Here is a 25,599-nt window from a genome sequence, read left to right on the forward strand (position 1 = left end):
CTCCTGGCTCATCATCTCTTGTCGAAGCTCCAAGGACATGAGAAAATATGCAAATTTTCACAAAAATAAATGATCTGTAACAAAATTTGCTTTCTTTATACTACAAAAAACAAAATTCTGACATTCAAATCTACATAATTCTCATGGACAAGAGTCTACCATTCAAGTGAACTAATATTCCATAATAAAAAAGCGAAATTTTTGGTTCCATGACATTTGCTCTGGCGAAAATTGCTCCGATGCAAATTCCCCACATGAATGGACTGACCAACTTCAACCAAGGATTTAACACTTTATCCTATCCTAAATCTAACAAACACCCTATTGCGACCCCAACCCTAATGCTAAAGCCCGGAGCAATTGTCGCCGGAGGAAATGTCATGTCACCTCAGTTACCCCCTCTCTAGACGGAGGGGTGGCAGTAAGGGTATTTCTTGATTATTTTACAAGTAACCTGGTTCAACTGTTATCAATTTCATTCAAACCCTAATTTTTCTTGTTCTTTATTATGAACAATGAATATAAATAGATTATGTAGATGATATATACATCACTGTAAAAAGGGAATATAAAATAACATGGCATGAGTTGAAAATTGAAGATGTACAAATGTTAAAAAATACAATGCCTAGACATGTAAATTGAGGGTTGAGCAGAGATTATAACATTTGCACTTTAACGTTCGTTTATGTGGGGGACAGTCTAACAGGAAAAGATCAATACAAATGCCCTTTGCGGTAACTATTTGAGCATGAGTTTGATCACAATCCACTGAATTGAATGACATCCAAATGTTTGTATGTATGAATAAATTCTGGTAGTAAATGTGTCATTACTCAGTATTCAACAAAACAAGCATGCTCTTCAAGGCAGATGTTGCACTTTTTTTCTAAGCAATACTGAAAATGGCACTACACATTTTATTTGTTTTGGTGATCTTCAGTGCAGCAATTTCTATAGCTTAGATTTCATAATTTCACATAGATAAATAATAGATTTATGAGCAAAAAAGAAAATCTAGATCTAGATCTACCATGATATGGTTACAATAAATAGTGATATAGAGAGAAAATGTATGCAAAATTGAGGGTCATTAGAGATTGAAAAATTCCTGCTTAACTTCATTCATTGAGCACTTCATATTTTAGCAGTAGGTATCGGCACAGCCACATTTGTTCTATTTGCAACTTGTAATCATCCTGTTCATGATCTCTATATACAGCACCAAGTACTAGCAATAGCTTGGGTAAAATGTGCCTCATAAAGCCACCTTAAATATGACAATAATTGAATTTAAAAAAATTAAGCAGTCCTTATACATGGCAACCTTACTTCCATAGGTCTGTATTATGAACTCTGGTTAATTGTATAATCTATTCTAAAGTTGAAATTGTGACAAACATCTTTAAAGGAGAATGAAACCTTTGGAACAAGATAGCTTTTGTGAAAACAGAAAAATCAAAGAAACAGATCAACGAAAGTTTGAGAAAAATCGTACAAATAATGAGAAAGTTATGAGCATTTGAATATTGCGATCACTAATGCTATGGAGATCCTCAAATTGACAAGGCGACAAAGATGTGTGATGTCACTTGTGAACAACTCTCCCCATTACTTTAGTATATATTTCACTTAAATTGCCTCTTTTATCACATCTATCAGTAGATCATGTGTTCTTTCTAGAGGAGGGTATGTAATACAGATTTTCAAAGAATACATCATGGATAAGGAGTTTGAATCACAATAAGAAAGAGCAAAAAGAGACATTTTGAGGGTATTTTATAGTCCATCAAAGGGAAAGTTGTTCACATGTGACATCACACATCCTTGTTGCATTGCCAATAGGAGGATCTCCATAGCATTAGTAATTGCAATATTCAAATGCTCATAACTTTATCATTATTTGTCCGATTTTTCTCAAACTTTCTTTGTTCTCATTCTTTGATTTTTCTGTTTTGACACACGCCTACTTGTTCCAAAGGCTTCATTCCCCTTTAACAGTGGAGGTTCAATTTGTTGGCTCATCTGATGCCCAAATCACTCATACCTGTTTGGGAGTGATGAATAACACAGTGGCCATCACCATCAAATGAGGAATGACTACAGTAAACATAGGAAATATACACTGTAAACAAAATTTCTGACAGTTTTGGATTCCAATAATTTTGGCACAGACCGAGACCATGGTCTAAGTTAAACTGGGCCCGTCTTACAAAGAGTTTATACTTTATACGATTGATCCAATCAACCACATCTATGGACAGCCAGCAACGTCAACACCTAAAATGCACGTTTGTTGTAATATTTTGTAGATATGATGTATATTCTAGGCCTTAACCGATAATTGTATCGGGCCGATATTTGGCCGCATTGGCAAAACATCAGTATCTGCATTCTTTTTTATGAATGGCCAATGCGTAACCGTAAAGTGTATCGTGCTGTGGCTGGCCGTGAACAAGTTTTTCTGAATTTTCTCTGTTTTTCTTCAATCAATATAAGAATATGTGGACCTTATTTGATGAATAATGATAGTATGGCTATAGTTTTGGTACTACATGAAGTTAAATTTCCTGTAAACTTCTATTAAATTTGCGATTGTCTCCAAACTTTTCTGAAGATGCACGCTAAAACTTGAAATAGACCGACTGAAGTAAGCAGACTATTTCGAGTGTGTCAATTTACAGATGAATGAGATGATTGCAGATTGGATAAAAATAAGATTAAAGATTTTTTTTTAGTTGATGAAAGATACAGATAAATAATAGTAATATTTATTTACTGACCAGAAAATATTTCAATATATTTTAATCATTCGTTCACATTTTAGATTCCCCCCCCCCTAAAAATATTGTCATTTCCAAATTGGCACTAATGTACACGCCATTTTCGGACCTAAAGCTTTCATACACTGTTCCAAACATGTCATGGCACTTCCATGTTCCGTACCGGTACCGTACCTCTACCTCACCATACACATTTTTCCTGTCTTAATAACTAGCCTCTCAAAGTAACAATGATAAAAAACAAGTTGATACAACTGCCTCAGAAAAAACAAGGTAAATTTTGGCTTTTGTACTTTTGTTGAGGTTTTTAAACTTTTTACCTTGAATTCGGGCTGTTCGGACTGAGTGGGAGGCTGTTTACAATACATGTCATGCATTAATAGTGTAGCTATAGCGGCCATGCTGACAAATGTTTGCATTACCGTATCTGTAACTTTAGTTCTGTATATCGGATGGTATCGGTATTTACAGATACAGGGAAGAAAAATATCCGCACATCGGATCGGCAATGAAATTCTGTATCGTTTAAGGCATCGTATATTCATACATCCATTGTTTTCTTGAATATTCAGTAGGCTTCTCTTTGCTTAAAAATTACATTGTGCAAATTTCCGGTACAAAAAAAACTAGTTGAGGTTGATTGGATCAATCATATCGTTGTAAGATGGGTCCCTGGATTTCAGAATTGGGGCCTATATGTATCTATTTTTTTGCACTGCTTACATCCCCCCGTTCTTTATGTTGCATCATGTGATATGTATAGTTCTGATTTAATGAAAAGGTCTTTCCACAAATGTTACAAGAAAACGCTTTCTCCTCTGTATGCACTGCCTTTATGTGAGTGTTGAGACAATGCTTTGCTGTGAAACTTTTCCCACATTCTAAGCAGGCAAATGGGCGGATGCCCTTATGGCGACGTTCGTGAATGTTGAAATTTCCTTTGTTTGAAAATCCTTTGTTGCATACGGAGCAAAAGAAACGCAAAGGGTTCTCCTGATGCATACGGCGCTTGTGAGCGCGATAAACACCCTTTTGTCGGAATCCACGGCCACAGATTTCACACTTGAATGGTTTCAATCCATTGTGTTCACCTTGGTGATTGTTGAGGGCGCTCTCCGACGCAAAGGTTCTGGGACAGAGAGTGCAGCGATACATACGATTCTCCTCATGGTATCGCATGTGATCTATAAGCCGGTGCTCCCGAGCAAAAACCTTTTCACAATGAGGGCACTTGAAGAAGTGATCGCCAGTGTGGTGCTCCTTCTCATGTTGCTTGACACAATAGCGGTTCTGGAAACGATTTGGACAATACCGACACTTGAAACGACGTTCATAGTAATTGGGAGTTTTACCAAGCATATCCTTGGGTTCTTCAGGGGTCGAAGACACTACTATTGTCTTTTCTGTGTGTGGTCCATTCTTGGTTGAAGCTTGCTGTGTTTTCTTATGTTTCTCACAAGGTGTCAGCTTGTCCAAACAGATGCGACAATAATGACCATGGGCGTCACTCATGTGCAGCTGCAATTCATACTTCCTGTTGTAACTTTTATGACATTCTTTGCACTTGAACTTCACCCCCTCCCTTTCGTGCGTCTTCATGTGTTTCGCAAGCGTCCAGAAATTTGTTTCCTTCTTGTCACAAACGGTACACACGTGACCCTCGTTAATTTTGTGAAATGACTCGTGCTCCCTGAGCTTGACGATATTTGAAAAAGACTTCTCACAAGTTCCACAACTGAAGTCAGCATCTCCCTCCTTGCTAGCATTATTGACTGTTGAATCTTTTCGGAATTTGATCCGAGGTTCAGATGGCTTGTGCTTCCTCTTTTTCCAAATTACTACAGGGAACAGTTCTACTCTTGGTACACGGGAGTGTTCATATCGCATGTGTCTAAGGACTAGTTTGGCTGATGTGAACGAATCCTTGCATAAGTTGCATTGAAATTTCTGTGCATCTGAAACATAAATGAGTAGAAAGGAATCATCATCTTTAAGGTGTGATCTTAAAAGTAATCTTGACATAATTCAATGTTACCCGAACATGTCCTTATTTAATGCTTCTTAATTCATATTCTGAAGTGTCCTTAATTTTTTTTTCTCACTCTCTCTTCTTTCTATCATTTTGCTGTAAGCACTCCTCAGAGTGGGTTTGGAACTTAATAAATCACATAGATATGAAAAAAAAGTATAGTTACTCAAGGCTCAGTATTTGGTCCTTTATCATTCTCAAGATGATTGCCATTTGGCTTCAACAATTTTAATTACAGTATTCATTTTGGAAAAGCAAATAAATTGAACATAAAATGGTGCTCTCCTGACATCTGGCAAAGAAAACAACATTTTTAATCTCAGAGCCCAGTTGACACTAGTGAAATAAAATACATAGTACCCGTAATATAAATTAAGGAATAGCCTGTAATAAATCTGTTTAAATCTGTTTACAAAGAAGAGCACACTAAATTATCAAGAATCGTTGATGTATGAATATACATCATACATGTATCTAGAAATTTTTAAAACAAACATGCATTTTTTTTGCTGGCTTTCCATATTTGTGCTTGATTGGATCAATCGCAACTCTTTGTAAGACGGGACCCTGATTTGCATTACTCTAAGGAGTCAAGGTAACTATCAGATTAAAGGTTGGATACAAAAGTCTGAAAATAATCTAGAAAGGGGCGATTCCATGCTATAAAAATCAGCCATTTTCACAACACTTTTCAACCTGCTGTCAGGAGGAACTTCAATTTGTTTTGTGGTAATAATAAAGTACTACCGAATAGTCACGTAAAAACATGGCATCCAACAAAAATATATTGTCCATGGGGGAATTAGGGATGAAAATATTGTGCGTCGTACGGGACATTTCTGAGTCCCATATGACACACAACATTTTCACCCTTAATTCATCCATATGTTCATTTTTCTTTATTATCAGTTTTGCTCATGACTATACACTGTAACTTTATCATTGAAAAAAAAAAATTAATTGCTCAAGCATTCAGCTAAGAGACTTGATATTGTTGTCGAAATGTCCAGTATAACACGGATGGAAACGCCCAAAGACAATTTTCCTATGTATAAAGCAGGGGTGTGAGTGGTCACAAATAAAAAGATCTGAAAAAAGCTGAAGAGTGTTGAAAAAGTCTGAAATAGAAAGAGCTCCCATACTTTTTGTACAGAGGAAGGCCAAAAATAAGCTGAAATTAAGCTGAAAATCAAAACAAAAAAATCTGAAATCAGATAAAAATCTGAACTCTCACACCCCTGATAAAGGCATTTTCTGCGGCCAAATATATGTTGGAAAATCTGAATTCACACTTTAGTCCGAAAAGTGGTATCCCTGCAAATGTACTTCAACTTACCCTTGTTAAATCGGAGTTCATTCAATTTAGTATCCACTCCGACACGCTTGGCATACTCTGGGCTGTAGAAGACTTTGAGTTCACTTCCGGCTTCAATAACCCTTGTGCTTTTGAAGTAGATTTCACCATAGAATTGATAGGCTTCTATGTTCTGTTCTTCTTCACTCTGTGCACATCTCACTTGAGACATCCAGGTGTTATGTCCATCGAGGTAGAAGAATACTTGACCAGAAACGCAAACCTTGTAAAGTAAAAGGAGAGCAGCAATAAAGATATGATTTTAAATCATATTACTGTGAAAATACAAATAATGGACACAAAGAATAAAAATTATGAACACACAAAGGGTCTTTGTGGTTTTATTGGCAGTATTTGGTAGTTATTGGTATAACTGGCTGTGTGGCGATTGCAAATTCAGTGCAGGCTTACCAAGAATGCATATAGCATTCCTATTTATTTGAATATAGGATAAAAGAGCACTGGTGAATAAATGTCTTGCTCACGGGCACACGTCCCGTGGCCGGGGATCAAACCGCAGACTTTCATCTGTCTTGTCAGCTGTCCAAGACCACTCGGACACTGTTTTGGGTAATTTGTTGTATAGCACTGCCCTCTTCCTCCTTCCAGCTGTGTTGGCAAGTCCTGGATATGCCCAATTAGCACTATTCTCTCCATAAAAACTGACATTTATCTCTTAAGGAGCCAAGGCTCTACTTACTCACCTCCCATGTTGATTCCTTCATTAAACCTTGCTCTTCACTCATCAACGATCCTGTGTACGGTCCAAACTCAGAACCCTTCTCTAGCCTCCCCTTGGCAAGGACGCCCTCAACCCAACCTTCAGGTGAACATTTAAAAGTGAGACTCTGCGGTAGTTCTGGGGTTGATGACGATTCCACTTGTGGCCCTTCTGCCTTACTCTGCTTCTTCAACTTGACTTTCTTAGAAGGAGCTGGTGGTGGATTGGGTGTTTCAACTGCTTTGTTAGGAGAAGAAGAGTGAAAAACATGAGTGATGTTGAAATTTACTGGAGGCTTTTTTTGGTACTTGTTAATTCTTTTCCTCATTTTCTCTTCTGCTTCTCATGTTCCTGTTCTTCTCTTTTGTTCTTTCTTCTTCTCTTTCCCCTTTTTGACTGGCTATAATTTGAGCTACCCTCGCTAGCTTGCACAAAAATTAACATAGAGGGCAATCTTCAATTTTCTGATTTTGTCAAAGCAAAAATGAAAAAAAAAGAAAGAAGCAAATCAGAGGTGTTCAATTTTCTGTTTTGTTGAAGCAAAAACTAAAAATTATTTGCAAATACAATTTCTTAATTTAAGAAAAAATAAAAACAAACAGAAGTGTAAAAGGTTGTTAAAATAGACAAATAATTTTGCACAAAATGATCAACCAAACAAACAAAAATAGTTTCGTCACAAGCAATTCATTTTTATTTTAGCACTAAAGCCAAATTCTGAATTTGTTTATGTTACACAGAAAAAATGATTAATGGTGTAATTCTGAAAGTATTGTTTAGATAGAGAAGAAAATCAAAATGTAAAAAAGTAATGATAAACTACTAGTACTCACTAGGTGGTTTCAGACCGCCTCGAAGTTCGCCAGTTCCAGGTATTCTCTGATCGGGAAATTTACCCCGATCAGAAAATACCAGGTATTTTGGCAGTCTGAAAGCAAACTACGCGTAATATCCCCGAAAGAAAATACCCGATAAATAGTAGGTACTTGGCGAAATTACGAGAACTTTCGCGGGGATTTTTCCAAGGTCGTGGGTATTTTGGCGGTCTGAAAGCAAATTACGGGAACTTTTAGCCCAGCGTGTCGTTGGGTGCGGCGCCGTGCATGGGTTGCTGCTGGGCTAGTGATTTTGAATTTCGCGCCTTGCTGCTTATCAGACCATACTGCGCATGCTCGTAACTTCAGGAACTTATCCCGAAGGGTATGTTTCAGGGCGGTGTGAATGCAGGAATAATTAATGGGTATTTTTCAGCCTAAAAAAGTTCTCGTAATTTAACGGGGATTCTTGTGATCGAGGCGGTTTGAAACCACCTACTTTGGCCTTGTGATGGCAGTATTGGTAATTGCGTTGGATAATAAAATCCTATGTATTCAATTACATAAATTACTTAAATTTAATTGAATAGGAAGGGCTATTTTATTGTAGGTTCCAGGTTCTAGTAACAGGTGGATTAATCTCTTAACATTCCAAGACCCGCCTGAGGTCTATTGATTGTACAGTGCACCTAATTGCTGTGCACAGAGAGTAAGATCACTTTCATTTTGTTACTCTTTGAGAGATTGTGTTCTGAGGAGCAAGGAAGAAATGACCCTCAGTTTTGATTGATTTTGGAGGAATTTTCCTACCCACAATGGTGGTGAGTCTATTTGATATTATCATCAGTACATGTATATTTCCGCTAAAAAAGGAGAAATATTAGATTCTTCAATTCTTCTGTCAGTAACTTAGGCATATTATGCTGAGAGTTTTTAACAATTATCGAAATTATATTGCAGTGATGGAATGCTTGCATTTCAATATTTTTCAGAAGTGAATATATGCCAACTGTTTAGGATTGATACATTTTGCTGATGAATTAACACTATCTAGATATTTTGTTGATGCTTATTGAATAATAAGAAAGACATGTATTGATCAAATGATTAATGAAAGTAATATTTGAAATGCTGAAAATAAGGATTTGCTATTTTGGATAATGGGAATTGTTCAATTTTCAAGGGTCCTCTGGTCAGGGAGCTGTTACCCATGGACAGCCATTCTTTTCTGGGGCTATATCAATAGAAGCCTTCAGTTATTGTCAGCCCTGAACCAAGATGATATTACATTCCTGAGTATTCAACCTTGAGTTCTTCTTAAGTTCTTATCGACGTTATGCGACAGGTCGAAAGCACCTAGACTTCGGTGACACCATTCTTCGTAGATCTTTGATAATTATCGACATCCGTCATTCTACGTCATCGGTCTTGAAGGTCATTGGATATCTGTTATTTCAGTCAACTTGTCGCCATTTTCATTGAAATCATATGGACTGCATCCATGATCAATCAGGGAAGTCCTTTAATTTAACCCTTAATATTGTCCGGACAAATTATCATATCTTGATGCCATCCCTTAAAGGGATGATCCAGGCTGAAAGAATTTACAGTTAAATGAATAGAGTAGAATTCACTAAGCAAAATGCCGAAAATTTCATCAAAATCGGATAACAAATAACAAAGTTATTGAATTTTAAAGTTTAGCAATATTTTGTGAAAACAGTCATCATGAATATTCATTAGGTGGACTGATGATGTCACATCTCCACTTGTTCTTTTGTATTTTATTATATGAAAATAGGTTTATTCAAATTTTTTCCTCCAAGAACTACAAAAATTGGATTGACATCTGAATTAGTGCATTAGATATTTATTGCTGCAACTTATTTCATTATAAGGGAGACATATTATTCACACAAGTATGAAATAATGAAAAAAATATGATTTTATGTAATAACATAAGAAAACGGAAAGTGGAGATGTGACATCATCAGCCCACCTAATGAATATTCATGACGACTGTTTTCACAAAATATTGCTAAACTTTAAACTTCAATAACTTTATTATTTGTTACTCGATTTTGATGAAATTTTCGGCATTTTGCTCAGTGAATTCTACTCTATGTATTAAGATATAAATATTTTCAGCCCGGACCATCCCTTTAATAAATTTTTGTCCCATTCCAAAACTCAAACAGATAAAATCAAACTTAAAATTTGTTAAATCATTTGAAAGTCAATATCATTTTATGTGAAATTATGTTGCAATGATTGCTGAAATTTTCATTAAGAGAAATCTGATTTGGAAACAAAATGATATAGTAGTACATGTAATATACAACTTTAAACCGGAATTATTGTTGTGCAGTGCAACTACTTATGTGTACTTTGACTTACATCATAGCTCTCTTCACTTTAAAAAAAGGATCCTTGGGGTATGTGAGGTTGTTTAAGTGATTTGGGGTGATTGGTGACCAAATCTTTAGGTAAACCAAAAACCAAGGTTTGATCCTGACAGGTTCAAATGTTTGATTTTATATCATTCCTAATCAATACATATTGTTGAATTCTTGACAAAATTACTTAAAGGACAAGTCAACCCCTAATAAAAGTTGATTTGAATAAAAAGAAAAAAAATCAAACAAGCATAACACTGAAAATTTCATCAATATCGGATGTAAATAAGAAAGTTATGACATTTTAAATTTTCTCTTAATTTCACAAAATAGTGATATGCACATCCCGGTTGGTATGCAAATGAGGGGAATAATGATGTCAACCACTCACTATTTCTTTTGTATTTTATTATATGAAATATTCTAATTTTCTCCTCATTGTTCTGTGAAACAAAGTTTTGTTCCTCTCTAAACATGTTGTATTTCCATTGTTTTAACATTTTATGGTTCAGTGAAATAAAAGAAAAATTGAAATATTGTATAATTCAAACAATAAAGAGCAAAAGAAATAGTGAGTGATGGACATCATTGACTCCCTCCCTCACCGTCACCGATCGTGCATATAACTGTTTTGTGAAAACTAAGCGAAACTCTAAATTGTCATAACTTTCTTATTTTACATCTGATTTTGATGAAATTTTCAGTGTCATGCTTGTGTGATTTTTATCTATTCATTTATTCAAATCAACATTTCTCTGGGGAGGGCTTTACCTTTAACTTCCTCTGCAAGTTTTTACCTTGTGTTGTGTTTCCTTGAAGAGCTCTAGCAAGAAGTGGGGCATACATTGCTGATTGAGTTGTTGATTTGACCTTTTGACCTCTGGCTGGCAGCTCATTATGAACTTCCTGCATGCTACCAGTTCTTGCATTCGGAGGCACTGTATTTGAATCTGTTCACAGAGAGAAAAATCAAATATAATAATAACAATAGCCGGATTTATAAAGTCCTTTTTGCCTGAGGATACAAAGCGCTGCTGTTATTAACAAGGCTTTAGCTTGAGCTACCATCATCGGCGCTCAGTGCATTCAAGTATATAATCCTGCCGGTTACCCATTCACCTCACCTGGGTTAAGTGCAGCACAATGTGGATAAACTTTTTGCTAAAGGAAAACACGCCCTGGCTAGGATTCGAACCCACGACCCTCTGTTCGAAAGGCGAGAGTCAGAACCACTAGACCAAGACTTATCCCAATACTTATCCAAAAATACATTGATTAGATTCCTGTGATGTGAAGTTAAAAACATTTTTTCATTTTATAACTTAATAAGAAGCATTCACTGTAGGCGTATTGAGTTACCCTCAAAATTAGTAACATTCACTCCCTCTGATATTCTACAGATAAAACCAACTCCAATGCAGAATGCTATGGGAAGATGATAAAACATGGGTAGTTTCTTTTTGGTTTATTTAGCAGCATCACTTGAAAAATTTGAATTAATGATTAAACTTTCTTACTCTTAAGATAGATTGATTTAATATTCTATTGTTTGGCAATTTTCTTCATAAATGAAAATGTACATGTACAATTTAAAACACCATTGTTCAATGGCACTGGTCCGACGGTCCCAGACCAGTAAATATTGCTGTCGGGCCAGTAACTTTTCAGAAATAGCCAGATTTAATGGTCTGACATGACCAGTTAAATATATCAAACTATCAATATAAATGATATTTTCTCCTCCTTAATAAATAATAAAAATGGCATTCCAAAATTGAGAAATGGTTCCCATGAATTATGTTGTGTGTATGTGTGTACTGTTTGTTAGTAAGTTTGTTTTTTTTTGGGGGGGGGGTTGTAATAAAAGCAATAAAAGACAGCAAAATAAACAAGTCTTTATTTTGGCAGACAAGTAAATTTTAGGTTTGGACCGGTAAAAATGGAAAAACTGGGTATCTACTGGTCTGACATGAACAGGTTGGACCAGTAGAAAAAAGGGTTAGTGTGGAGCCCTGAGTAGCATACACTATTTCTGCTAAAATGTGGTTTGTGTTGAATATGAATGAAAGTGCCCTGGATAATCATAAACATCATTACTTTTTTAATGATGGGTTTATTCTATCAACAGAAAAATGAAAAACACAAAGAAAATATTAATGAAGTACTTGTTACCATGGTATATTGAGCTCAGCATTGAAAGTCCAGGGCCAGTGTGTGGAGCAGGGAATGCTCGGAGAGGTTGATCTACGGCAAACTCAGGCTGATGTTGTGAGGTTGGGTGGTATGGTAGATCCATGGGGTAGGGAGTAACATGTTGCTGATGTTGCTGGGAATGTCTTTCTTGTTGGTTCCTTTCTGGGCAGTAGAAATCTGGTGGGTAATTACCGTCCATGGTTCAAGCTATCTGGTCATTTTCAAACATAAGTGGACATGGGGGTGAAAATTAAAACCTGCTAGAAATCAGTAGGCTTCAATGGTTTTTGAAACTAGACATGTCAAAGTATTTTTTTCCATTTCAGTTACACAAAATTATTTGTTGTGTCTTGAAATACAGTGAATTTACTGCAAGGGAAATTTAATGTTACAAAATGCTGATTTTTGCATTAAAATTAACATATTGCCTATCACAATATAAAATTTGTACTAGAAGCATATTTGTTGGCAAGATACAAGCTCTGTATTTTATCTAACTCCTAAACAACAACAAAAAATTATCTGAAGTCTTTTTCTGAAAAAAGTAGATCTTTAAAGTTTTCAAAACTGGTTGTCGTGTCACTCACGTTTTAAAGACAAAAAGTTTTCTAGAGCTGTGTATTCTGAAAATTAATTCACCCCAGTACAGGAGCAAATACAGTTTTCCCTTACCTTATTGTATATAAAGTAACTTGGTCCAAAGTGTTAAGGTTAAACTAAAATTAACTGCTAAAGTTGTGTCGTGTCACTCACAATGTCGTGTCGCTCACGAAATGTCGTGTCACTCACGGTCTCATATTGTGTATAAAAAAGGACATCGAATAATTTTTAAAGCATTTTACGAGATGAATTCAGGGATGGAGTCAAAATGTTGATCCTGACATCATTTAGGCCTATGTAAGGCTAATATTTTTTTCCATTTTCTCATCTTCACCCCTATCAATGGAAATATTGAATTTGACGTTTAGTTCATCTATTTTCTTTCCTCTCCAAGGTTTCCTCAGTTTTAAAAATCCTGACAACTTTCCATTTGTGTGAAGACCCAGATCCTAATTCATATTTTAATGATGTATTGAGATAAAAGAAAATACTAACATAATCAATCAACACAAAATTATGAATATATCAAGAGAAAACCCACTATACATAGTAATGAACATATTTACAGTGCATAAAGATTTGGTGATGGTTCAAGTTAGTCAGGTATGACTTGAACATTCTGTCTCCATTTACAGAAATGAGCAGAGCGTTCACCTATCTTTTTAGGAATGTTATTTCTTTGTCTTACTAATTAAAGGAAGGTTTAAAGCTAGCAAGGTCAGGGATCTTATTTCGAAATTTGCAGAAATAGATAAAATATTATAATGGTAGAAAATGTATGAAGAGATCTCCGTGAACACCAAACATTCTTTCAAAATCAGAAAAAAATCTTTCCCTTCTGATTAATTAAAATTAATCTTTTTTGCCACAAAGCTTGTATTCAAGGACATGAAATAAACCAATTTTTTGCAAGAACATCTCAGGTGAGAATATACTGAGATTTAAAAGAGCATTTTGGATATTGCTTGAAGTAGCTACATGCCTGGTTCAAAATCATTCTTTTTTTGGCCACCATTCGTACCACTAGTGATGAACTAGGGTCTGCACAGCAAACTACCGTGAGTGGGCCGATGTGGGTTCAGAGCAGATTTGCATTACACACAACAAATTGATAGAGTAAATTATGTATATGTAGGTCCCAACAAGTCCCAACCAAGACCGAATTTGTATTTGAGCAACTTTGGTGAGTTGCCGTGTTTTCACGTAGATCAATTTTTCTTGGGGGGTACCCTGGTTAGAACTGAGCTGGACCTCAGGAAAAAGCTATGCCATATGGAGGTATAGGGGGAGTATTTGATGGTTTGGGATGCTGAATTGAATTTCAGTGTAACATCCAAGGGCTCATCAAAGGAAAGGCTAATGAATTGTAGTTGTAGATAATACCAACAGACTGTACTGTGGCTTTTTGCAAGAATCAGGTACTGACTATGCATCTTTCACCTCGTGGCTTTCCATGTATTACCCATGGTTTGGTTTATTATCAAATATGATAATTAGCAATGAAAAGCAGCTTGCAAGATTCCTGCTGAAAATCATAGCTCTGAATTTTGGTACAGTGCCTTTGGAGGGGTCCACATACAAGCAGTGTTCAGGAGAAAACCAATGCTTGATGAGTTGAACTTGATCCCTATTAAAGTTTCTCAAGGATTTGCTAATAGTCCATCTGAAGTGTGCAGCCAAGTAACTGTGGTTTGGTACTGTAGTGTACAAAAAAAAAAAATTGAAGCTGCCAAGTCCTATTAGGACAATGCCTAAATATTTAAGGAGGATAATTTGTAATCCAATATTTCAAGAAAAAGGAGTCATACATGACATCATTGGCTACCAGACCATGCCAGATGATGCGAGTGACTATTGAAAATACCTTTCTTACAAGGAAAAATTATTCCATCAGTTGTGGATGCTGAATTGTAAACCTGTAAACTGTCATATACAGATAGGGAGAAAGAGTTAAAAGTTTTGAATGAAATCAGGCCACAAAAATAATGTTTGAGTTGATGTCAATGCCAAGACCACATAACACCTCCTCCAAGTGCCTCCTCCTCTAAAGAGGAGAGTGGTAGAAGCCCGAGTGTGACAATAATGCGGTATGGTATAGGGAATGTGAGTTGATGGGCAAATATGACCATAATCCAAGAATAAATCATTAGGATGACACATTATCAACTTTGAAGAAGGCAGTTGTTATGTAATTAAGCTTGTTTTTGGTTGATGGGATTTCACTCTTGTACATCATGCCAAAAATACTTTCGTTGTTGAGATAAATGTTGTATTTTTGCACTTGTCGTGTCACTCACGTTTTGGATGTCGTGTCACTCACGGTATATAGGAGGGCACCATTTTCCATAGAGAAGGTTTGATTGATTCTGACTATATGTACTAGATAGGTACACTATTTACATACATGTATGGGTACTCACAGTACTCCTGGACAGCTACTTGGGCACGAATCCAATCATAAGTGATAATGGTCAGAAACCCATGTCCAAAATTTGTCGTGTCACTCACGCATCATTTTTCAATCATATCTTCTAAACAAATTGTAGAATTCAAATCAAACTGGAAGTGGCCCATGCCAGTCCTACATTGTATATAATATAGTAGTCATGATGGATTCATAACCTTTAAGTTTAAAGATATGAGCCCTTAACCCTCTCCGATTGTCGTGTCACTCACGTTTGAAAATGACCATCTGTAAGATGAAAAAAAGATGGAACTGCTGTCTTGCATTGCAGAAATGGAAAAGAATGTCACAACAAAACTCTTTATAATGATTATACCTGTCTAGACTTTAAATGGACTCTGACTTGTAAGAGCAACCTCGAGTTACAACTGGAGACCTGATGTGCATATTTGCAAGAGGATAAATGAAACAACATCAACAAATATATAACATTCCCCCCAAAAATTTTGTCTCACTGAAGTCAGCCCATTGTTTTGTGTATGGACGACAACAAAAAATCCTTTAATAAAGGTCAGGTCCATCCCAGAAAAATGTTGATTTGAATAAATAGAGAAAAATCAAACTACCATGATGTTGAAAATTTCATCAAAATCGGATGTAAAATAAGAAAGTTATGACATTTCAAAGTTTCGCTTATTTTTTTACAAAATAGTTATATGCACAACTCAATGACATGCAAATGAGACAGTCGAGATGATGTCCCTCACTCACTAATTCTTTTGTTTTTTATTATTTGAATTATGCAATATTTCATTTTTTACAGATTTGACAACAAGGGTTAAATAGGCTGAACCATATAGTACCTAAAGTAATGCTAATTCCACACGTTCAGTGAGGAATTTATCTTTGTTTCACCTGACAATGAGGACAAAATTAGAATATTTATATAATAAAATACAAAAAAAATATTGAGTGGATGACGTCATCAATCACCTCATTTGCATACCGACCAGGGTGTGCATAACAACTGCTTTGTGAAGTTAAGCAAAACTTTAAAATGTCACAACTTTCTTATTTTACATCCAATATTGATGAAATTTTCAGTGCTGTGGTCATTGGATTTTTCTCTTTTAATTCAAATCAACTTTTCTTTGGGTTGGACTTGTCCTTTAATATGTAAATGAAAATAGGTGTCTTTAAAATAGATGGTGAAAAGGGATAATTTTTTCATGAGGAATCTGCTTTTCACATTCCCATTTTCCGCCAAATTAATCCTTTTGTAATAAATGTATTAAAACAAAGAAAACTAGTCTCCCAAACTGGAGACTGTCTAGAGCTTTCCTTTTTTAATACCAAAATTCTTTACAAAATTCTGTGATATTGGGAATGAAAGAAAGCCAATTTCAGACTGGTTTGCAGTGGTAAAGGTATTTTAATCCATGAAAGACAGCCTCGCGCCCACACCTCTCAGTATCTCTGGTTTAATGCACTCTGGTAATTACAGTATTGTTATGTTGAGTTGTACTTTGACTGAAACTAACACGGGAAGACAACCTTCTTCTTCAAAAGCTCAATCTCTTCTGCCCTCTTCCCGCCAATTTGTGCTCTAGCTAGCTTCAAAAGAAAACCTCCTACAGCTATTGGGGGGTACATTATTGCTACCCCCAACTGACTCTTGATTGGTCAAGAGATCAACCCAGCCAAGTATATCCAGGGATGCTTAAATGCATACCTGAATACACTTTGAACAATAGCCATTGTTCACCAAACTACAGCAAATTTAAATAGCCTGATGCAACCCAATGGGGGTAGCCATTTTCACATTACAACAAATTTCCCCCCAATTAATGAAATTGCCTGGCAATACATTAATTAAGCAATAAATAATTCAAACCGCCAATCACAAAATGACAAAATATTAAAAAATATACATACATGTATGATAACATCTGTTTGCAGTCAATTATGGTAATTATGACAATAACTGGTAGTAACCTGGTAGATAAGGCAATAGAAAAATCAAAATACATGTAGCGAATCACAAATATCAAAATAAATAGAAACATTTGTTTGTTGTCAACCAAAATAATAACTTTTGACGATAACCGGTCAAAAAAAAAAAAAATGAGCTTCTTGTTGTTCCCCCCTTATGGGGGAGACGACTTCCTCTTACGACTTTAGCACAGAACGAGGGAGATGATTCAGGTTACTATGGATCCCTTTATTTATTCGGCTCGAACGCCGAGGACCATCACATGCATGTGCATCTGGTGACTGTACGACTGACTGGTCACCTGGGTGTGTTGAATCCCAAACAAAGATCAATGGGAGTTGTTCCTCATTACCAGCATCTTTGGCTTGGACCGTTATTGGGTCTTCGCACTTTTCATGCTGAAGGGAAGAGTCCTCAAATCCGCAAGGCATTCCATCATCCCTGGGGTCCTTGACGAGGAGTTTTCGATTCACTCTCATCATGCGACCACCCAACAATGGGCGGATTTCATACACGTCATCTGACATGTTTACCTTGGTAATGACATAGGGGTTGTTGTCAAATTTATCGGCCAGTTTATGCCTTCCGGTGAATGCACACTTTTTTAGGAGGACTCTAGTGCCAACTTTCAAGGGGTCACTCATTGGCAGTGCATCATGTCTTAGCTTCTCAGTCTGGAGTGTTGAAGAAATATTACTCTTAGCAGCCTCATGCGCCTGTTGAAGAGATATGGATTGCTCCTTGACATACTCTTCATTCCAGTCTCCATGCATATTTCCTAGTAGTTGATCAAGAGGTGTGTATGGCTCTCTGCCATACAACAGATGAAAGGGTGAAAAACGTGTCACTTTATGTGGAGTGTAGTTGTTAAGTGACACTAGATGGCCTATAACATCTGGCCACTGTCGTCGCTCTGATGAGGGAAGGGATCGGATCATTGCACAGAGAGTTCGATTGAACCTCTCAGTCTGACCGTTCCCTTGAGGGTGATACGGGGTCGTTCTTGATTTAGTGATTCCATACAACTGGCACAATTCACGTATGATAGCACTCTCAAAGTTTCTCCCCTGATCGGAATGGATCCTCAGGGGAACACCATAGTGTGCAAACCAGTGGGTCTGAAGAGCCTTGGCAACAGTAATTGCTGTCTGATCCTTACATGGTATAGCCTGTGCATACTTCGTAAATGCGTCTGTGACTATCAATACATCTTCATAGCCACCCTTCCCTTTGTCAAGTTTCAAGAAATCAATGGCCACAAGCTCCATTGGTTTGAATGCGAGAAGATGACGTCTTGGGGTGCGGATTGTAGGAGTTGGTGCTTTCGATTTGATACACGCAAAGCACTTTCGTACATGTTCTTTCACATCTTGATATAGTCCAGGCCAGAAGCATCGGTTGCGTAACACTCCGATAGTCCTATCTACTCCTTGGTGACCCCATTCGTCATGAGCCATCTCCAGCATCCGTTTCCTCAACTTCTTTGGAGTGAGAAATTGCTTGGTTGATGTCTCATTAGCCTGTGGGGATCGACGATACAGTATACCATTCTCCTCCACTATGTGAGTATATTCCTTGAACCAGGATTTCACTTCTGAATTTTCTGTGTTCAGAATGTCTCCAGGTTTCCATCCTGATTGCCAACTCTTGCAAAGAACAGATAGTGTGTCATCTTCTTGTTGCATAGATGCTAACTGCTGCGGTGAGTACGAAGGAAACACACATGGGACTGGTTTGGGAGATAAGTCCTGTTCCCCATCTTTGTCAACTACTTCTTCCGGGAGGATAGTGCTAACAGTTACCTCACCAATGATACCCTTGACCTCTTCCTCATTCTTTCCAGGATACCTACTCAGTGCATCTGCACAGCGATTTAGTCTCCCTGGTCTGTACCTGATCTCGAGGTTGAAGGGGGCAAGCTGCGCAGCCCATCTCTGCTCCGTAGCGCCAAGTTGTGCTGTCTGTAGGTGAGCAAGGGGGTTGTTATCGGTGAGCACAATGCATCTGGATCCCATCAGATAACCTTTGAATTTTTCAGCTACTGCCCACTTAAGGGCCAAGAGTTCAATTTTGAAGCTAGAAAAATCTGGATACCTCACTTCTGCTCCCCGTAGACTACGACTAGCAAATGCTATTGGATGCCGTTGACCATCCTCTCCAGTCTGCGATAGGCAGGCTCCGAGGCCCTTTGAAGAAGCATCCACCTCTAAGGTGAATTCTTGACCAAATCGTGGATAAGCAAGGATAGGGGTTGTCGTTAGTTTGTCCTTCATCACTTGAAATGAATCATCAGCCTCCTCAGTCCACTCAAACTTCATATCATCTTGACATTTGCTGCTCGAGTGTCTCTTTCCCGCTTTTGAGGATGTCTTGGCTCCAATCAGAGAATGGAGAGGGGCAGCAATTTTAGCAAACTCGGGAACAAATCTCCGATAATAAGACGCAAGTCCTAAGAACGATCGGAGTTCAGATGAAGTCTTGGGAGTTGGCCAATTTGCGACACGTTCTACCTTCCTTGGATCCACCATTACTCCCTTGTCACTGACGATGTGTCCCAGGTGTGTTAATTCTTTCTGAAAGAACTGGCATTTCTCTCCCCTCAATTTGAGGCCATGTTTATTGAGTCTGTCGAACACTTCCTCCAATGTTGCCAAGTGCTCCTCAAGTGTTTTCGAGAAGACAAGAATGTCGTCAAGATACAAGATAAGCTGTCTAAAGTTCAGGTCTCCAAATATCAGTTCCATTATGCGTTGAAAGGTGCAGGGACTGTTACAGAGGCCTTGAGGCATCCTTCCAAATTCGAAAAGCCCCCAGGGCACCCGAAAAGCAGTTAGGGGGATTGAATCAGGATGCATGGCCACTTGATAATAACCATGAGAGAGATCAAGTGATGTGAAGTACTTTGCACCTTCCATTGCTTCCAAGGACTCATCTATCCGAGGCAAGGGAAAGGAATCCTTTACAGTTATTGCATTAAGCTGGCGATAGTCTATGCAAAGACGAATGGCCCCCGACTTCTTTCTCACCAGTACTACAGGACTGGCATAGGGACTTGATGAGCGTTTGATGATTTTTCTATCTAGCATGTCTTGCAGCAACTTTCGAACTTCTTCGGTTTCCCCAGGAGAAATCCTCCTATAAGGCATGCGTATGGATTTGTCAGCAATCGTTTTGATCTCATGAGGGATGAGATCACAGTACCCTAGATCAAATTCCCCGTTTGAGAAGGCACCAATGTTCTGTGAAAGGAGTACTGCTATTTGGCTGGCTTCCTCATATGGCATTCCTTCCAAGCTTATGCCAGCTGGCAATCTTGCTACGCCTCCATCTTTGAATCTGAATTCAGATACTCATCTGTACTGGTTAGTTGATATCTGTTCCCGTATCACCTCTTCATGCTCAACGGCGTCACAAGCCACGTTATCATTAGCAGTAGAGGTTATAATCTCATGAATGTCCACTTCGATTGAGCTCTCTACCAACTTTACACATACTTCTTTGCGTGATTCCATCAAAGACGCAGATGCCAAATTCGAGTGAGGTGGTATGGTTACTTCAACTTCTCCAACATTAGCAACAAGAATATCCACTGTGTGATCCCCAGAGATGCAACCTTCTATCACTTCAAGGAAAGGTATTGATGCTTCCGAGTTAGCTTGTTTCACAAGCCACACATCATCTGACTTGTCTCCCTTGTTCTCGACCTGGGAACGATCCAAATGACACTGCATATGTCGGACTGTCCTTGGTGCAATCACCACCTGTTGTGACCCACTCACAACATGCTGTGTCCTTATCTGTTTCGTCTCACTCGCAAGATTTAGACAAGCCTTCGTTAACTCAAGGTCATCCATTTCCTCACCTAAAAGTGGTCTTAATCCATTGCTGCCAATAAGTATTGGAAACTCTTGTCGTTTGCCATAAGTTGACATCTTCTGTCCAATCAGAAATCCAACCACAGCTTCATGATCATCGATGCACACTCGGGCACGTACATACCCTTCAACTGGCACTTCAGTTCCCGAGATTCCAGTGATTTTTACTAAGGTTTCTAGCTTTTCAGGGCACCCAATTGCTGTTGTGAACTGAGAATGGAACACATCAGAAGGGATGATTGACACTTCTGACCCAGTGTCTAAGATGCATCCAACATTAACACCAGCAACATTGGCTATTACTGTGGGGCTGGATGACACCAAAAGGTCCTTGATATTCAAATTGGTGCCCTTCTCCTTAGCCTTTCCATCTGTCCCTTTTCCCGGGCTTTCAGTCCCTGTGTTGGCACACATGAAGTGGTCACTGGCCATGGGCTTTTGGTTCCTGAACCCCACCGTTTCGCCCTCAACAATGGAGCTAGTTAGTTTCCCGAATCTTCAATGACTGTTGTCCCAGCAGACATTTGCGGACAATTCCTTATGTAATGTCCCATTTTATGGCACTTGTAACATGCGTCATTGTTCAATGATCTCTTCTTACCAGTTTTTAATCTGCGCACTGTTTCATTTAGTGATGTCACATCTGTCTTTAGTCTTTCAACTTCAGACAAAATTGCCTTCTGTTGTTCTAGTATCTCCTTAAGGGTGCTTTGTTCAGACTTTGCTGTGGTTGTTGCTGTATGGACAAACTCTGACTCCACCTCTCTAGCTCTAGGTTTTACAAAGGACATTGGTGCTTCTTGAAACAACCGTAGAGCTTCACTACGCACTGCACTGAAACCAGATTTTCCATGGTCAAGCTGGATACGTCGAAGTTCACGCCTAACAGAGGCATCGCGTGCTCCATTAACAAATTGGTCACACAACGCATGATCCTTCAACTGTGTAAGGGCAGCTCGATCTTCCTTTTCTGCAGATTTCACCATCCTGCAATAGGTTCGCAAAAGTGATCTACTAAAGTCGCAAAGAGATTCTCCATCGTATTGCTTGCGATTGTGAAATTCACTGCTAAGAGTTTGGGTTGTCTCTTGATATCCAAAACACAGTTTAAGGGCAGTCACAACTTCGTCGAAATCATGTCGTTTTTCATCCTGTAAGCACATAACTTCCTCTCGTGCTGAGCCTTCGAGATGATCAAGAAGTAATCTGGCCTTCTCGATGTTTGACAAATTGAATTGAGCTGTGACTTCCTCAAACTCTTCAAGCCATTCTGGAAGTGAAAGCTCACCCACACGTTCAGGATGCCCCTTAAACTTTGATAGGTGGCTCTGCGAGATTCCTTGCAGTCCCATTGATCGACGAAAGAATTGAGTCATCATATCTGTGTCAAGGGTTTGTCCTGACGTAGCATTCATAGTGAAAGTAAGGCACTAATACAAATTAAAGGCACAGTTTGAAAGTAATAGGTATTGATACAACTGAAAGATTAGCTTAATTGTCACAACAGAGTTATATAATTCAGAATACTCAAAGTTCAAACCCGCCGTTAGTTTCCAGTGAACCGAGGCTGTCTCTTCACTTTCGCTACACAAAGTCCTAAAGTTTTTATCCGTTGATTCCACATTAGCTCCTGATCTTAATACCCCATCGCAACAGTCTTGGTATTGCGTAGATCCTTTGATGAACTTGGTGGACAAAGCATCAATCCCACTTCTGACACCAATGAAAGAAAGCCAATTTCAGACTGGTTTGCAGTGGTAAAGGTATTTTAATCCATGAAAGACAGCCTCGCGCCCACACCTCTCAGTATCTCTGGTTTAATGCACTCTGGTAATTACAGTATTGTTATGTTGAGTTGTACTTTGACTGAAACTAACACGGGAAGACAACCTTCTTCTTCAAAAGCTCAATCTCTTCTGCCCTCTTCCCGCCAATTTGTGCTCTAGCTAGCTTCAAAAGAAAACCTCCTACAGCTATTGGGGGGTACATTATTGCTACCCCCAACTGACTCTTGATTGGTCAAGAGATCAACCCAGCCAAGTATATCCAGGGATGCTTAAATGCATACCTGAATACACTTTGAACAATAGCCATTGTTCACCAAACTACAGCAAATTTAAATAGCCTGATGCAACCCAATGGGGGTAGCCATTTTCACATTACAACAGGAATAATCTCTGATCTCCCACATGTAAGATAGTCTCCGATTTATGTAACATAAATTGTTTACATCTTTAGACACCAAATCATACAATTTGACAAATTCTATGCATAAATAAGAGAGAATCTGAAAACAACGAATACGAGTCTAGTTATGGATGACCTGACGTGGCAGAATCTTTATCAATTCAATTATTTTTCTATTTCAAAATGAATGCCTTGACCCTATCTAGGCCTGTGGGGCTTCAGAAGCCCCCCCCCCCCTAAACGATTTGCGCAATATTTTCGCCTCGAGAAATTTTTTAACCGCGCCGCTCGCTGACTTTTTACTTTCAAATTTCGCGCAACTTTTGAGACCAATTTTGCGACGCCCGGGTATAAAGTTCTGAACCTAGGCAACATTTTGTAAGTGCACGCTAGACCAAAAATTGCTCAAAAATGTGATTTCGTGTACAAAGTCAATGCAAATTGTGTCTTCAGCCAAAATTCACAAATGTATTATTTTTAGTTTTGGTGGTCTAAATGCTGTTTATGATCTCAAGAGTCCCCAACAAAGTTCATAAAAAACAATGAAAACAAAAGGTAAAAAAAAAAAAAAGAAATAGAAATTGCAAAAAACAATATAATACATAAGAAATTGATCCGATATTGCGATTTTTTTCACAGAAATTAGTCTACAACACCACAGAGTTTATATACCAAAAATTTGAACATTCGGAGCTTTATTTAGGTTAGGGAGTTAGAGGAAAAAGTATGATTTTGGATACTAATATGCATAAATTAGCATAATCACTTATTAGTGATTTGTATGAAATAAAGTACAATACAATTTTGTAGATTATGTCCAAGACAACCTGCAGCTGAGTGCCAACTTTCGGCGTGATCAACGGCCGAGATATCAACCTGGCCATATGATCTCCCAAAATACACCGGTCTAGAAAGGGTTAAGCTTTGTGGCATTTTACCAAACAGGTTTTATAATTTCTGTCCATTACAATTAGTATTGAATGATCTATCCCATTGTTTTGCAATGTAATTTCAACTTCAGTTCTATTGACTAATTACGTAAAATCATAATTTTCAAATTTCGAGGCACATTTGCATGTCATTAGACATTACTTCTTACCCCGTAATGCCACTACATGTACTATAGGCACTATGTATGTCATTAAGAAAGGATGTTATGACAGGTTTGGAGGTGTCATACACATAATATTTAGTCAGGTTGTTGTTAATCTAGGCAAAGGGCTTCGTGAAATGGTTAGCGGACAATTACAAGTAACTGTTATAACATGCAGGCTGTAGCTCACTATCTCCGATTTAGTCAAGATTGACAGCGTTGTTTGGAAATGCAACGGGCCCCTGGCCTGGCCCGGCCGTGGTGTGGCTGGGGTATTAAAAAGAAACTTCCCCGAAATAGGTCGGCCGTCGGGTCCAAAATTAAATTGATGAATGATGAGCTCCGAACTCTGGCTCTGCCGCCAGATAGCGATGGAGCGGCGCGGTGGCACTACTTGACTGCTTTTAAGTTTTAGTTCCACTCCCAACTTGGTTCCACTTTATAGCCTGCGATTCGATTCGTTCGCGTTCCAGGCCACTTTCGAGCTTCACAGTGCAGTCACACTCACTTAGCTCTGCTCAGCTCAGCCTTGACCTCAGGCGCGTCACACACACACTGACAATCGCAATCACAGTGCAGTCAGTCAGTCTCAGCCAGATATGCCTCGCATGTTGTGCGAGTGGGTCCCGCAGGCCGCAGTCATTCAAGCACACGAACAAAATCAAAACGCACATCATAAAACCACAAAACAACATGAAAAGTACGCCCTAACTGTTTAAAAATACATGGCAATTAATAAAGCTAGATATTTAGTGTATCATACCGATTAGAATGGTGTTCTTTCGACAGTAAACCCTGAAAAATTAACTTAAAGTTCAATCAAGGAGAGTTGGCTAGCCTAAGTCCGATCCCATTCATTATACTGTCATTGTGATAGTTCAAACAAAAAATGAAATAATCTAGACGGCCGGCACAAGGCCCAAACTAACGTTAGACCAAAAGCTTCGGACTCTTTTTTTTTTTTTGGGGGGGGGAGGGGGGGCTTGACAAAAATGTTAACATGCATCCACCCCTAGCTGGTAGGGGGCGGTTCCTCCCCCCATTTCTCGACCAAGAAAACCAAAAAGATGTAAAGAGAGAAGAGTAAACTATGATATTATTTTCTGAAAATTAATCCAAAATCTATTACAAAATTTGATTTTTGTAATAAAAGATG

At 38.1% G+C, this 25,599-nt stretch overlaps 1 protein-coding gene across 9 annotated transcripts; it reads right to left on the bottom strand.

The window, feature by feature from the left end:
• Positions 1-70: 70 nt before the first annotated feature.
• LOC129266361 (oocyte zinc finger protein XlCOF6-like) lies at positions 71-25,089 on the bottom strand. 9 transcript variants are annotated; one of them, XM_064103502.1, is made up of 7 exons: positions 17,231-17,285; positions 15,672-15,731; positions 12,271-12,502; positions 10,896-11,048; positions 6,871-7,124; positions 6,149-6,389; positions 71-4,738 (listed from the first exon to the last, which is right to left on the bottom strand). In XM_064103502.1, exons 3-7 carry the CDS (start codon positions 12,488-12,490, stop codon positions 3,486-3,488), a joined length of 2,121 nt encoding a protein of 706 aa, XP_063959572.1. In that variant the 5' UTR covers positions 12,491-12,502; positions 15,672-15,731; positions 17,231-17,285; the 3' UTR covers positions 71-3,485. The 9 variants fall into 9 exon arrangements, with proteins under 9 accessions (XP_063959572.1, XP_063959573.1, XP_063959568.1 ...); XM_064103503.1 differs by lacking the exon at positions 17,231-17,285 and adding an exon at positions 16,850-16,903; XM_064103498.1 differs by lacking the exon at positions 17,231-17,285 and adding an exon at positions 16,850-16,877 and having other exon boundaries at positions 6,871-7,127.
• Positions 25,090-25,599: the final 510 nt, after the last annotated feature.

This window comes from Lytechinus pictus, chromosome 8, assembly GCF_037042905.1.
Source record: "Lytechinus pictus isolate F3 Inbred chromosome 8, Lp3.0, whole genome shotgun sequence".
Classification (NCBI taxonomy): domain Eukaryota; kingdom Metazoa; phylum Echinodermata; class Echinoidea; order Temnopleuroida; family Toxopneustidae; genus Lytechinus; species Lytechinus pictus.

Bases quoted from the DNA above. Each gene is read 5' to 3' on its own strand.
- LOC129266361 (XM_064103499.1), bottom strand. From the start codon at position 12,490: ATGGACGGTAATTACCCACCAGATTTCTACTGCCCAGAAAGGAACCAA. The intron at 11,049-12,270 runs GTAACAAGTACT...CTCTGTGAACAG, and splicing joins GCTGAGCTCAATATACCATG to ATTCAAATACAGTGCCTCCG. The intron at 7,128-10,895 runs GTAAAAACTTGC...CTCCTAACAAAG, and splicing joins TCAAGGAAACACAACACAAG to CAGTTGAAACACCCAATCCA.